Here is a 13,148-nt window from a genome sequence, read left to right as displayed (position 1 = left end):
CCAGCAATGTTGAGTTTTAGTAGAGGATTTATCTAAATGTATACCCCCCAAAAAAATCTATCTGTGGAAACGGATTCAAGGTGTCATGTTTACTGTTCTGACTGCCTTCATGTCAATAAATTGCTATTTGTCTGTCTCTGTATTGTAACATTTTGACCACTAAAATTATGTAAGAAGACAAGTTCTACTAAACATCCTTTTCAATCTCACTCTATGACTTTCGTTCCTTGCAATTGGGTATATAATTATGCATGTATCTATCGACTTATGTATCATCACTGTAAATCCGCTCTATGATCCTTTTTTCTACATTATCTTTCAATCTACCTATATCTAACCTAATGTTTCTAAAATATATACATATATGTATAGAAACATGTAATATTTTTCTCTATGTGTCTATATGTCTATTTGTATGAATGTTACATTGGTGCATTTCTGAAAATTCTTAATACTGTGCCTTGTAAGAAATGATGAAAGTGAGTATAATGACATATGTTTCTAATTGCCCTGAGATATATAATGATGCCTTCCCTAAAGAATAAGAGACAACTATATCTGCTCCCACTGCTACAAGACTTAGGGAACATTTACAAAATGGTATATGAAAGAGTGTAAGAGGGTGATGTGATTAACAAATAAGAAGTTCTTTCTGACATGGTATAGCCCACTCACTGATGATCACACTACTGATGTAGATATTAGCACAGGACTTCAGAAAATTGAACCTTCAACATTTCTTCATGGGTGTAAGAGGCCAATGTAGCCCCACCCCTTTCCTCTGGAGTTGGGGGCAGGCTATTGGCAGTTAACTGATATTGAGGAGAGACCAATGAGTCTAAGCCCCTCTCTGAGGAAATACTGTCAGTTAACTGTTTTCTCAAACTCCCCCCCCCCACTGAGGAAATACTGTCAGTTAATGGTTTCAGGGAAAGAGGATATGCTTTTCTTTAGTGGGGTAGCTAAAAAATGGATCTTGCTCCCCACCCCCAACCATAAGTTGCCAAGAAGTCCTTCCTTAAACTCAGTGACTCTCACAAAAGTAGAAAGCCCAGAAGAAGAAAGGAGACATGTTAGGAGGATTTCATCCAAAGGGCAGATGATGGGAAAAACAGAATGGCTAAAGATTCTACAAATTTATGAACATGTTAATCAAAAGAAAGAGTAGAGAAATAAGTGGGTGAATGATGAATAGGTTTTACACCAATAGAGTACAATCCTATACCTAAAGCAAAAAGAAATGATTAAAAAACAGCTAGTTTTATATGTAACTTGAATAAATATCAAGAGGTTTCTGAGAAGCATGGGGAATTCTTTATGGACAAGCTAAGGAATAGTATAGAGATATCTTTCATCCATTTTCTCTTTTAAACTTTCTCTTCAAGTCCCAGGTCTGAAAAGGCACAGTTGTTTTTGTTTGCCTGCTTGTTTGTTTTGTTTTATTTTTTCTTGAATATTTTATGTATTTATATTTGAAATGTTATCCCCTTTGCCCCCATCCTATACCCTGTCCCCCTCCCCCTGCTTCTATGAGGATGCTACCACTCCCACCTACCCACTTCAACTTCAACACTCTCACAATCCCCTACACTGGGGAAACAGCTTTCTCAGGGCCAAGGGCTTTTCTTCCTATTGATGCTGGACGATGCTGAACTCTGCTACATATGCAGCTAGAGTCATCGGTCCTTCCATATGTACCCTTTGGTTGGTCGTTTAGTGCCTGGAAGCTCTGGTGGGATCTCTTTGGTTGATGTTGTTGTTCGTCCTATGGGATTGCAAAAAAAAAAAAAAAAAAAAAAAAAAGTGTAGATGTTTCTACCTGCTTTAGAAGCAGTACTGGTTGACAAACCACTCCTCACTGTCCTACTTCTCCCCCAAATCCAAAGAGGTAGGCTAAATTCGTGGTGCATTTCCAGGCTCCAGTCAAGATTACTACCCATTCATATACAGTGCATTTTGATGGTTTGAAATCGTTGGCCCTTCTGAGGGTCTTAGTACATGAGACAATAATGAGAATGGGAAAAAAACACCACAAGAAAGAAAGGGTCCTAAAGTTGAGGTGCTGCTTAATTTAGGGCTGGAACTGCCACTCACATGTCAGTTGATATCGATGTAATAGCCTGAAACCATGAAGCAGCCCTAGCCAGTGACATTTAGGAATACCTTGGGTTTTCCCTGTTGCCCTGTGAAATAATGTTTTAGGAGGACATTTTTGCTAACTCAATTTGGACCATTCATTGTCTGCCTATCAGGGGGTTCATCCTGCTCCCAACCTTCTAGAAACTGGTGTTCCTTCTCATCATCTTCCCAGTCTTCCCTCCCTCAATCCCTCTCATTCTATACCATTGAAGACTGAGAGTGACATATATATTTTCACATCTGATTGATTTTATTGTCACCATCATACAAATGAGTATGTGGTGAGACATGGACTTGACACCCTGACTGTGTCTCAGCTCCCAGACCCAGTCACTGATGTTAGATCAGTGTCTAGGATCTAGTTCACTCGGCGTCTAGGAGTAGGAACAGTGGCAATGTTGGGGCATGGTGGAACTGCCTTCGCTGCCGCCCGGGCTGAGGGATTGCGTTTTTTTATCCATTCGCATTTGAATGGCATATGCCCTAGTAGGTCGGCTTTGTTGACTTGGGCTCAGCTCTTCCTGAACTGTAGTACGGATGGGTCTCTGGAGCTTTGTCCTCCTTGATGGATGAAGAGATGGCTCCCCATTTCTTGTTACCTGAAAGAATTACATAGTAAAGTCACAGGGCACTGGTTTGGGAAAAAGGTAGAATGTGGCTGGGGACTCATGAGAAGGGGTAGAGGTAGATGAGAAGTTTACAGCAGATGTGAGAAAATCGTAGGGGAAGGAATGACTGCATTAGAGAGGGAATGAGCCTAGCTCGGGACATCTCACCTTGATATTTCTGCTACAAAAGTGAGGGGAAGGGTTTCTCTTCCGAAGTTTAGACCTACGTTTGACCTTCTTTTTCAGCTTTGATCTGTTTGCCGAACCTGCGGCTGCTTCAGCTCTAGGCTGGGTGGCTTTCTTAGCCACCCCTGCCACACTGGTGGTATTCCAGGGACTTACCCCAGAGCTCTGTGCACCCTGCTTATCTACCCACTGAACAATAGGGGCCACATCCCTGAGCCATGATTGATCAAAAAAGTGTGCCCTAGCCAATGACAGCTAAGGAGTGGCTAACACCTCATAATGCCCTACCTCTGACCACTTTGAGGTTGAAGGTCATCCAGAGAAGGCTGCCTGAGAATCTCACATATGCCTTATTCATCAAAAAGTGTCACCTTCATACACTGGCAAGGGGCTCAATATACTAGAACTGCAAAGACTGGTTGAGAATAGGAGGCTTTACTTAAAACCTCTGCAAGATAAATTTCTTAACCCTTCTTCTTATACTAAGTTAGACTGTGCCAAGCTTCTGTACAAGTTTGCTACTTCACATTCCTTCATTTAATCTCCAATCTGTGCTTTTTGCTCACACTGACTTTCCCTTACTCTTCTGATTGTATTTTATATATTATACCTAAAGACTACTCAAAGTAATAGGATCCTATTATGAGTACTTGATATGAGGATCACCTACACACAGTAACAGCAAAAAAAAAAATCAAAAAAGAAAACATGTGTCCTGACTCACAACAAGAGCAAAAAAACATATGTATTCCATATCGTTATCACCTATAACAATTTGGCCTCTTAGACTGCCTTATTTTTTAAATTTGTAGTTTAAAATAAATGTTTTTTTCTACTAGCACTGTCACTTAGTCACAGGAAGAGGAGTGAACTGCCCACTGTTGAAGGTTACATGTTAATTTGCTTGCATTATTGAATCTGTCACCCTACTTTTTTATTTTATGAGATTCTGTTCTTCACATTTTATTCTATTTTTCTGTTGACTAACACTGTTTGTCTTCCTATCGGGTAGCCTTGGATATTATAACTTGAATTATATCCTTATATTTTTGTTTTTGTATAATATGTACTCAACGGTATCACAACCTACTGTGATAGGCTGTGCTCTGCTCTTTCTAGTTTTCTGCTCTAATAGTGCAAGATACTTCATGGAAACAGACACCACCTTTAGCATTCTACTTTCCTGTTCAGTTAAGGGAGACCTATATTTGTTCTATATCCCATGCCACAAATATCGATTTCCATTCATTTTATTTATGTCCCATTTGAATTTCTAAATATACACATATGGCCAGGTAGAGACTGTCTTGATCTCAGATTATTAATAATTATCTCATTTCAGGTTTCTGTAACAGTTCTATTCTATACATTGTGTTCTTTCTATAACACAGATTTCTTACCATTATTAAGGATACAGCTGATATTAGAGTGCTAGCAAGTACCAGTTATGATGAACACCTTCTTCCTGGTTATGCCTTAATCTAGTCTTCTTGGTTGAGCTATTCAAACAGAGACTTTTCATGAGCTGAATTTCTGCATCCTTCTGCTTCAAGAAGGCATCATGGATTGGAGACAAAATTAATTTTTAGGTTCACGTTCTCCCTTCATTCTTTGATGCCAGCTCTGCTGAACTGGGAGCTGAGCTGATGTTTCTACAAAGCAAAATAAAGCCATATGAATCTTCTCTCCACTAACCCCTCCCTGGGTTTCTCAAGACCCAGAAGGAATCTCTTCTACTACAATCAAGGTGGCCCATTTGGTTTGTGCATTCTCTTATCAAAGAAGGTAAATAGTGCAGCCAGGGCAATGGTGGAGCACATCTTTAATCTCAGCACAAAGGAAGCAGAAGCAAATAGAACTATGCAAGTTCCAGGGGACCCTTCTCTACAAAGCAGGTTCCAGGATAGCCAGGTCTACAAGAGAAACCTTGTCTCAAAAAAAGGCAAAAACAAAAAAGGATTCTTAGTAGTGACTTATTCTTGCACTCCGTAGTCTTAGAGGGTTATTGGATACATACAGAATTATTACAAGCCAACATGAGATTAATCGTAGACTGATAACTGAAAACAGTTTAAATATTGTTACACAAGTGTTTTAATAGGTAAATACAAATTTGTTATAAAATTCAACAAAATATATTATTAATTAGAAATTATAGAACATGAAAAAAGTAAAGGAAAATAGCTTAAGTGGTTTCACACAGGGTAAAAGAAACAAATGGTCAATGTATTTGAGGAAGCTTGTGCATATTTTATCTAATGTGACCAGGGAGACTATGATCTTTAAGAAAATAAAGCAACTTATGTATTAATAAAAAAAAGACTTGTCTTTCTAGTTTCATGTGTCAGAATAAAATAAGAGTCAGTGAAACTAATGTTTTAGTTTGTTTGTTGCTGCTGCTGCTGCTGCTGCTGCTGTGAACTCCATGGCCAATTCAACTTATAAAAAAGGAGTTTATTTAAGGTTTACTGACCTACAAATTTAGAGTCCACAATGTCAGGGACTGCTTCTATTTCTTTAGGGGTTATGGGACGGTTTAGATGGTTTATCTGATCCTGATACCTGGTATCTTTATAGAAAAGTGATCATTTCCTCCACAGTCACACCTCGTAATACTTCCTAACAGTCTACCAACTGAAAAAAAATTCATGTACATGATGCTACGGGGTAGGAGTGGGGGTGGAGGGAGGATCCTCATTCAAATCACCCATCTTATTCAGTGGTCTATTGCTGTGAAAAGACGTCATTAACAAGGCAACTCTTATGAGGTAATGACATGTTACAATTGTTGGAAGAATATGAAAGACTTTGTCAAGTTGGAATAGAAAATACTTTGGCTGCTTTAAGTAGGATTTATTGGATCCTCCTTGTAGAAGCATGGAACAGTGTTGAGGGCACAGCTCAAGAAATTTGAGAGGAGATGAATATTAGTAAGTGGCCTAGAAACTCTTCTTGTTTTATTTTAGCAAAAAACATGGCTGTTTTCTGTACTTGTCCTAAAATTACCTTGAAAGCTAAATGGAAAAGTTTTAGATTAGTGGTATTGGCTGAGAAGAATTCAAGGCTGCCTATTACCGACTGTTTCCTTGTTATTAGTGGTCAATCTCATGCAAATATATAATGAAATGTTGCAAGCTGAACAAATAACAATACAAAATACAGAGTTTGAGGGGGAAAAGGAGCACCAGGAAATGTAATGTAGAGGCAAGTCCTGTTCATAAAGATAAAAGGTTTAAAGATCAGTCTGATAACTAAATGGAATAAAAGTAGCAAGATCTCATCTCATACTCAGGACAAGTCCCCATTCACCTAAGCACCCAACTTGTGAACATGAATTAAAGGAAAGTGAAGGAAACCCATCAAAACCAGAAAGCTGATGGAAGTGTGTTTGAATGAGGAGGTAAATTCCAGACCCTTTTGCTAAGTATTTCTGGCTTCAAGTAAAAAAACACAAGTAAGGGAAGATAGAATCTCCCTAAGTGAAGTCACTGAGGCCAGGCATTTATCAAGGGGCATTCCTGCATGGAGGGCCAGAGAAGCTATTGTGTGAAACAGTGAATGTAAAACCTGGATTTCCTTAGAGACTCCAGGATTGGAACTGCCGTAGCCATGGGATACCAATCAAGGGTAACTGTAGACCAGGTATGAAACCATCCTAAGGAAATGAAGTATGCTGCAGTCAACAACACTGAAAGAAGTTGAAGATCTGATGACCACTTTGATATCGGAAATAAGGATGCTGAATTTGGAGTTAGCTGTGCCAAGTTTTGGTTTGGTTTGGTTTGGTTTTTGCTCTTTGTTTGTTTGTTTTGTTTTCTTGCTTTAGGCCAGTAGTTCTTCACTATGCTTCCTTTACTCCATGTTGTAATAGTGATACAAATTCTGTACCATTGCATATTAGAAGCATGTGATCTGCTTTTTCATTTTTATTTTACAGGGGGTTAAAGTAAGAGATTGCATGAGTCTCAGAAAAGACTGAAATTTTAAGCAGTCTTGAGACTGTGAAAAACTGTGGGGATTTTTGAAGTTGGACTAAATGCATTTTGCATTATATTGTAGCTAAGAACCTATGGGGGTTATGAAATAGATTATGGTGGTTTGAATAAGAATGACCCTCATAGGCTCATATATTTAAATACTTAGTCATAATGGAGTGCTATTATTTGAAAGATTAAAAGGATTAGGTGGTGTGGCCTTGTGGGAGTAAGTGTGTCAATGCTGGTGAGATTTGAAGTTTCAAAAGCTCATGCCAAGCTGAGAGTATTTCTCTTGGCCTACAAATCAGGATGTAGTGCTCAGCTTCAGAGCCTGCCTGCAAGCTGCCATGCTCCCTGCCATGATGATAATGTACTAAACCTCTAAAATTATAAGCAAGCCTCCAATTAGATATTTGTTTTATAAGAGTTGCCTTGGTCATGGTGTTTCTTCACAGCAATAAATCAGTGACTAAAATATCACCACACTCTGCTTATACTGGAACGCTCTACAAAAATATAGAATGACTTGGATCTCAAAGTTCTATGTCTGCATCTGCTTCCTAAGTAATAAGACTAAAGCCATATAACACAACATCTAGCATTATATTTCTTTCAAAATTTTGAAGGATGGTATTTCTGGGAGATTCTTTTGACATGTGCCTATAGTTCAAGACCCATGATCTGAGGAATTACAAAAACTTATCAGATCCTACTACAAAAGACTATACTCAACAAAACTGGAAAATCTGGAAGAAATAAACAATTTTCTAGACAGATACCAGGTACCAAAGCTAAATCGGGGTCAGATGAAGCATTCAATCACTCTTATAACCCCTAATAAAATAGAACCAGTTATTAAAAGTCTCCCAACCAAAGAAAGCCCAGGACCAGATGGGTTTAGTGTAGAACTCTATCAGACCTTCAAAGAAGAACTATTCAAACTATTGCACAAAATAGAAACAGAAGGAACATTATTTAATTCATTCTATGAAACCACAATTAAACTTGTACCTAAACCACACAAAAACCCAACAAAGAAAAAGAACTTCAGGCCAATTTTCCTTATGAACATCTAAGCAAAAATAATCAATAAAATTCTCTCAAAATGAATCCAAGAACACATCAAAATGATCATCCATCATGTTCAAGTAGGCTTCATTCCAGGGATACAGGGCTGGTTCAATATGAGGAAATACATCAATTTAATCCACTATATAAACAAACTCAAAGAAAAAACACATGATTGTCTTATTAGATGCTGAGAAAGCATTTGACAAAAGTCAAAATCCCTTCCTGTTAAAAGTATTGGAAAGATCAGGAATTCAAAGCCCATACCTAAACATAGTAAAAGCAACATACAGCAAACCAGTAGCCAACATCAAATTTAATGGAGAAAAATTTGAAGCAATCCCACTAAATTTAAGGACTAGACAATGCTGCATATTTTCTCTCAACCTATTCAATGTAGTACTCAAAGTCCTAGCAGAGCAACTAGACAACTAAAGTGGTCAAAGAGATACATATTTGAAAGGAAGAAATAAAAACACCACTATTTGCAGATGATATAGTATACATAAGTTATCCCAAAAATTCCACCAACGAACTCCTAAACCTTATAGACAACTTCAGCAAATTGGCTGGATATAAAATTAACTCAAACAAATCAGTAGCCTTCCTCTATTCAAAGGATAAACAGGCTAAGAAAGAAATTAAAGAAGTGACACCCTTCACAATAGTCACAAATAACATAAAATACCTTGGTGTGAAACCAAGTGAAAGATCTATATGACAAGAACTTCAAGTCTCTGGAGAAAGAAACTGAAGAAGAACTCAAAAGATGGAAGACCTCCCAGGCTCATGGACTGGCAGGATTAATATAATAAAAATGGCCATTTTGCCAAAAGCAATCTGCAGAGTAATTGCCATCTTCATCAAAATTCCAACTCCATTATGTTCATAGCAGCATGATTTGTAATAGCCAGAAGCTGAAAAGGACTTAGATGCCCTGAACAGAGTAATGGATACAGAAAATATGGTATATCTACACAATGGAGTACTACTCAGCTATCAAAACAATGACTTCATGAAATTCATAGGCAAATGGACAGAACTAGAAAATGTCATCCTGAGTGAGTTAACCCAATCACTAAATAAATAAATAAATAAATAAATAAATAAATAAATAAATAAATAAATAAATAAATAAATAAACATGGTTTGCTCTCAATAATAAGTGGATATTAGCCCAAAAGCTTACATTACCCAAAAAATACAATCCACATATGAAGGTCAAGAAGAACAAACAAAACATGAATGCTTCAGTCCTTCTTAAAAGGGAAAACAAAAATATTCATAGGAGGGGATATGGAGACAGAGTTTGGAGCAGAGACTGAAGGAATGGCCATTCAGAGCCTGCCCAACCTGAGGATCCAACCCATATACATACAGCCACCAAACCTATTAAATACTGCTGATGCCAAGAAGTGCATCCTGACAAAAGCCTGATATAGGTGTCTCCTGAGTGGCTCTGCCAAAGCATGAAAATACAGAGGCAAATGCTAGCAGCCAACCTTTGAACTTAGGTTGGGGTCCCCAGTGAAGGAGTTAGAGAAAGGATTGAAGGAGCTGAAGGGGGTTGCAACCCTATAATCACAACAATACCAACCAACTAGAACTCACAGGAACTAAACCACTACCCAAAGAATGCACATGGACACACTCATGGCTCCACCTGCATATGTAGAAGAGGATGGCCTTGTTGGGCATCAATGGGAACAGAAGCCTTTGGTCCGGCCAATGCCCCAGTGTAGGGGAATGTTGGGGTAGGGAGTCGGGAAGGGTTGAGTGGGTGGGGTCACACACTCATATTAGCATGGAGAGGGGGGATTGGATAGGGTATTTATTGGATGGGAAACTGGGAAAGGGAATAACATTTGAAATGTAAATTAAAAAATCCAATAAAGAATCAAAATATAATAAACCAAACTTTAAAAAAGAAAGAAAGAAATTGTTTTCTTCTTGTGTCCTAAGAGCAACTTACCTGAGACTAAATTTTAAAATACTGGACTATTTCCTTTGGCAGAACATAGTTGATGGCACCATAATATTGCCTGGCCTGTGGTTATTAGTAGTGACTCTTATGTAGAACTACAGGGAAAAAGAGCAAATAATGCAGAAATAAATACAAAGTTTTAGAGAAAAATAGTACAATGAAACTGAATGTGGTAAAAATGCAAAATATGTAGTTTAATAAGAAAACAAACACTAGCAAATTTCAAGTTACAATGGCAACTTGTGCTGAAAGAAAGGCTCTAACTGTTAGAGGAAATAGAACCATTAAGGAGAGAATTTTTTCTGTATTGGGATAACAGGAACAGTGTCCTCAGCCAAGAACTTACCCAAATAAGCTTCTGTTTTGTAAAAGAGAACATAAAAATTTTTCTGCTTCTTTAAAGCAACAGCAAATCTATCCTGCTGCAAATGTTATTTAAGATCCCTTGGCCAAGGTGCCATTCCAAGCTGGCCATCTATTGGAATAGTTACCCACCACCCCAACCCCTAGTCTTGACCTCTTGAATACTTAGTTCCTAATTGAGGACAGGCATCTTTTGGTTAGGATTAGTAGATGTGGCCTTGCCAGAGGAAGTATGTAACAATGAACAAACTTTGAAGTTTCAGAAACTTCACCACATTCCCAGTATGCTTGCTCTGATTCCTGCTTTATGCTTCAAGATAAGAGCTATCCACTCCTGCTTGGGCCTCTGTGCCTTCACTCTGCTGTCATCAACTCTGACCTTCTGGAATCATAAAACCAAATAAACTTTTCTATAAATTTTATTGGCTATGCTGTTTTACCAGAGCAATAGGAAAGTAACTAATATAAGTGTTGGCACCAGGAGTGAGTTATTGAAGTGAGGAGCCTGAATTTCCTATTTCTTTGGAGTAATGTGAAAGACTCTGGGACTTTAGCCTGCAAAACTGATCAAATGCTATAAACATGACTTAATAGGCTATCTTAGTAAGAGCCTGGAACACAGTGCAAAGAGCAATACAGATTGTGTAGGCTCAGCTCAAGGGATTCCAGAGGGAAACAATAACAGCTGGTTTAGAGTCTGTGATAGCCAGCCAAAATGTAGTTGCCTTTTGACCATGCCCTAATAACTTGTCTAAAGCTAAATTTTAAAAATTTTAAAGTAATTTACTATTCTTTTGTTAGAAGAGATTTGAAGATGGCATATTATTGATTCTATCACATGGTCATCTACAAAACAAAGAGGAAGTGGGACAAAAATAAAAATGAAATATACAATTTGGAAAGAAAAATAGTACCAGGAAACCTAATTTTGCAGACAAAGCTTGTGCTCAACGTGACAAGAAAGTATAAGGTGAGGCTGGATCTGCACTGGAATATTAGAAAGAGTAATCTCAGGGCAAGAGCCCACCCAGCTAATCCTTCAATTGTTGATGAAAAGACGTAAAGAACTTTATGTCCGTAAAATGAACAACTAACAAGCTGCTGCGAATATGACTGGGGAAAGGCCAAAATCCATCTCAAATTGGAAGAAAAACTTGGCATTGTTATCTGTGTGATTCTGATGCTAGAGTCATGAAGGATATGAGAGTTAAGAGGTCATAAAGTCTTCCTCTAGGGTTTCAAACAGACAAACAGGTCTGGCAATATTTGGCAGGAGAGTGCCAACATGGAAGTCCTGAAAGTCTATTTCATAAAACTGTGAAAGTGAAACTTGGCTTGCAGTTGAGATTGCAAGATATTGGTGCTGCTAGAGATCTGAGATACAGCTCAGTATATAAGTTGAATACAGTCTGCAAGAAAAATTATATTACAAGAAGCAAACTGAAAGTGCAAAGGCATTTAAGAATTTAGAATTAATTTTCTAGACACCAGACATGGGACTACAGAATTTGGTGATGGTTATATTTGTATTCAGTCTGCTTTGGTCCAATATTTTCCCACCATGCCTTCATTTGTCTTCTTTAGAATGGCAATGCATATGCTAGGCCATTATATGTAATAAGTTGTGTGATTTGTTTTTATAATTAAGCGATAGCCTTGAGTCTCAGGAGAGACTTTAGACTTTTAAACAGTATTGAGACTGACAGGCCATGGGAACTTTTTAAAGTACAACTAAATCCATTAGAATATGACCAAAGAGTCTTTGAGGGGAACTAGAATGTAGTGATTTGAATGAGGTGTCCCACATAATTTTGGCATTTGCAGTCATGGTCTCCAGCTAATGGCAGTGATGGAGTAGATTTAGGACATGGCTTTGCTAGAGGAATTTTATTACTGGTGAGTGGGCTTAGTGATTAGAAAAACCTTATGGCATTAGCAAGGTTCTCCCTGCTTTCTGCTTGCTCTTCAAGATGTGAGCTCTCAGCTGTTGCTCTGGCTTGCATGCTCTCCTCAGTCATTATGGGCTGTAACTCTGGAGTCATAAGCCCAAATAAACTCTTCCTTGTATAAGTTGCCTTGCTCATGGAGTTTTATTACAGATGTGCAAAAGTAGTGCTATCAGTAGTGCTATCCTTTTAGTTCCGGATCTAGAGGCATGGAAGATGAAAGAACAATGTGCTCACAAAATCTTCCTCCAGTGTTATTATTATTATTATTATTATTATTATTATTATATTATAAATTAAAAATAAATAAATTACAAATATATAAAATTATTATATTATAAATAAATCTATGAAGTCTGGGTTACAATGAAGACACCAAAATGTTAGAGATGCCAGAGATATGAATCATCTGCAAAGGAGATATCCAGGAGAATACTGGGATTAGAACTAGTCTAAGAGAAAGGTACTTGTTTCAGGCAACACTGACAGAGGAGCAGAGCTATCTAAGCCCTTTGGAATTAAAGTCCCAGACATCACTTATGGAGCTACATGGGTTATAGCTGTCCCTCATGGGTTTGAGTCTTGTGTTGATCCAGTATTTCTTCACTATGTTATGACTCTACTTTTTTTCAATGGCAATGGCTGTTCTGTGCTAATATATGTTGGAGGCATCTAATTGGCTTTTTGGTTTTATAGCAGGCTACAGGTAAAAGATTGCTATAAGTTTCAGAGGCTACTTTGAACATTTAAAAAATTATTTATTTTTACTTAATATGTATGAATATTTCACCTGAATGTATATATGTCTATCAAATGCCTTTGGAGGCTAGAAGAGAGCATTAGATTACTGAAGCTGGTGTTATGGTTGTGAACCTAC

At 37.8% G+C, this 13,148-nt stretch overlaps 1 protein-coding gene across 4 annotated transcripts in view; it reads right to left on the bottom strand.

Moving 5' to 3' along the window:
• Positions 1-2,368: 2,368 nt before the first annotated feature.
• Positions 2,369-13,148, bottom strand: part of LOC120099331 (uncharacterized) — a 51,000-nt gene continuing 40,220 nt past the window's right edge. For 3 of the 4 annotated variants that reach the window (XM_087600962.1, XM_087600961.1, XM_087600959.1), the window contains 3 exons: positions 9,951-10,057; positions 4,334-4,585; positions 2,369-2,738 (listed from right to left, as the gene is read on the bottom strand). Coding sequence is in view for 1 of the 4 variants with exons in the window: in XM_087600959.1 (XP_087457085.1) it covers positions 10,035-10,057 (23 nt within the window). In the remaining 3 variants the exon portion in view is untranslated. Of the gene's footprint in view, positions 2,739-2,915; positions 3,162-4,333; positions 4,586-9,950; positions 10,058-13,148 lie in introns of those variants that run through there. The other variant, XR_015646516.1, reaches the window with a different exon arrangement.

This window comes from Rattus norvegicus, chromosome X (assembly GCF_021556685.1).
Source record: "Rattus norvegicus strain SHRSP/BbbUtx chromosome X, alternate assembly SHRSP_T2T, whole genome shotgun sequence".
In the NCBI taxonomy this organism is placed as follows: Eukaryota; Metazoa; Chordata; class Mammalia; order Rodentia; family Muridae; genus Rattus; species Rattus norvegicus.
Note: the sequence above shows the minus strand (reverse complement) of the source record. Positions and strands in the feature narration are given on the sequence as shown.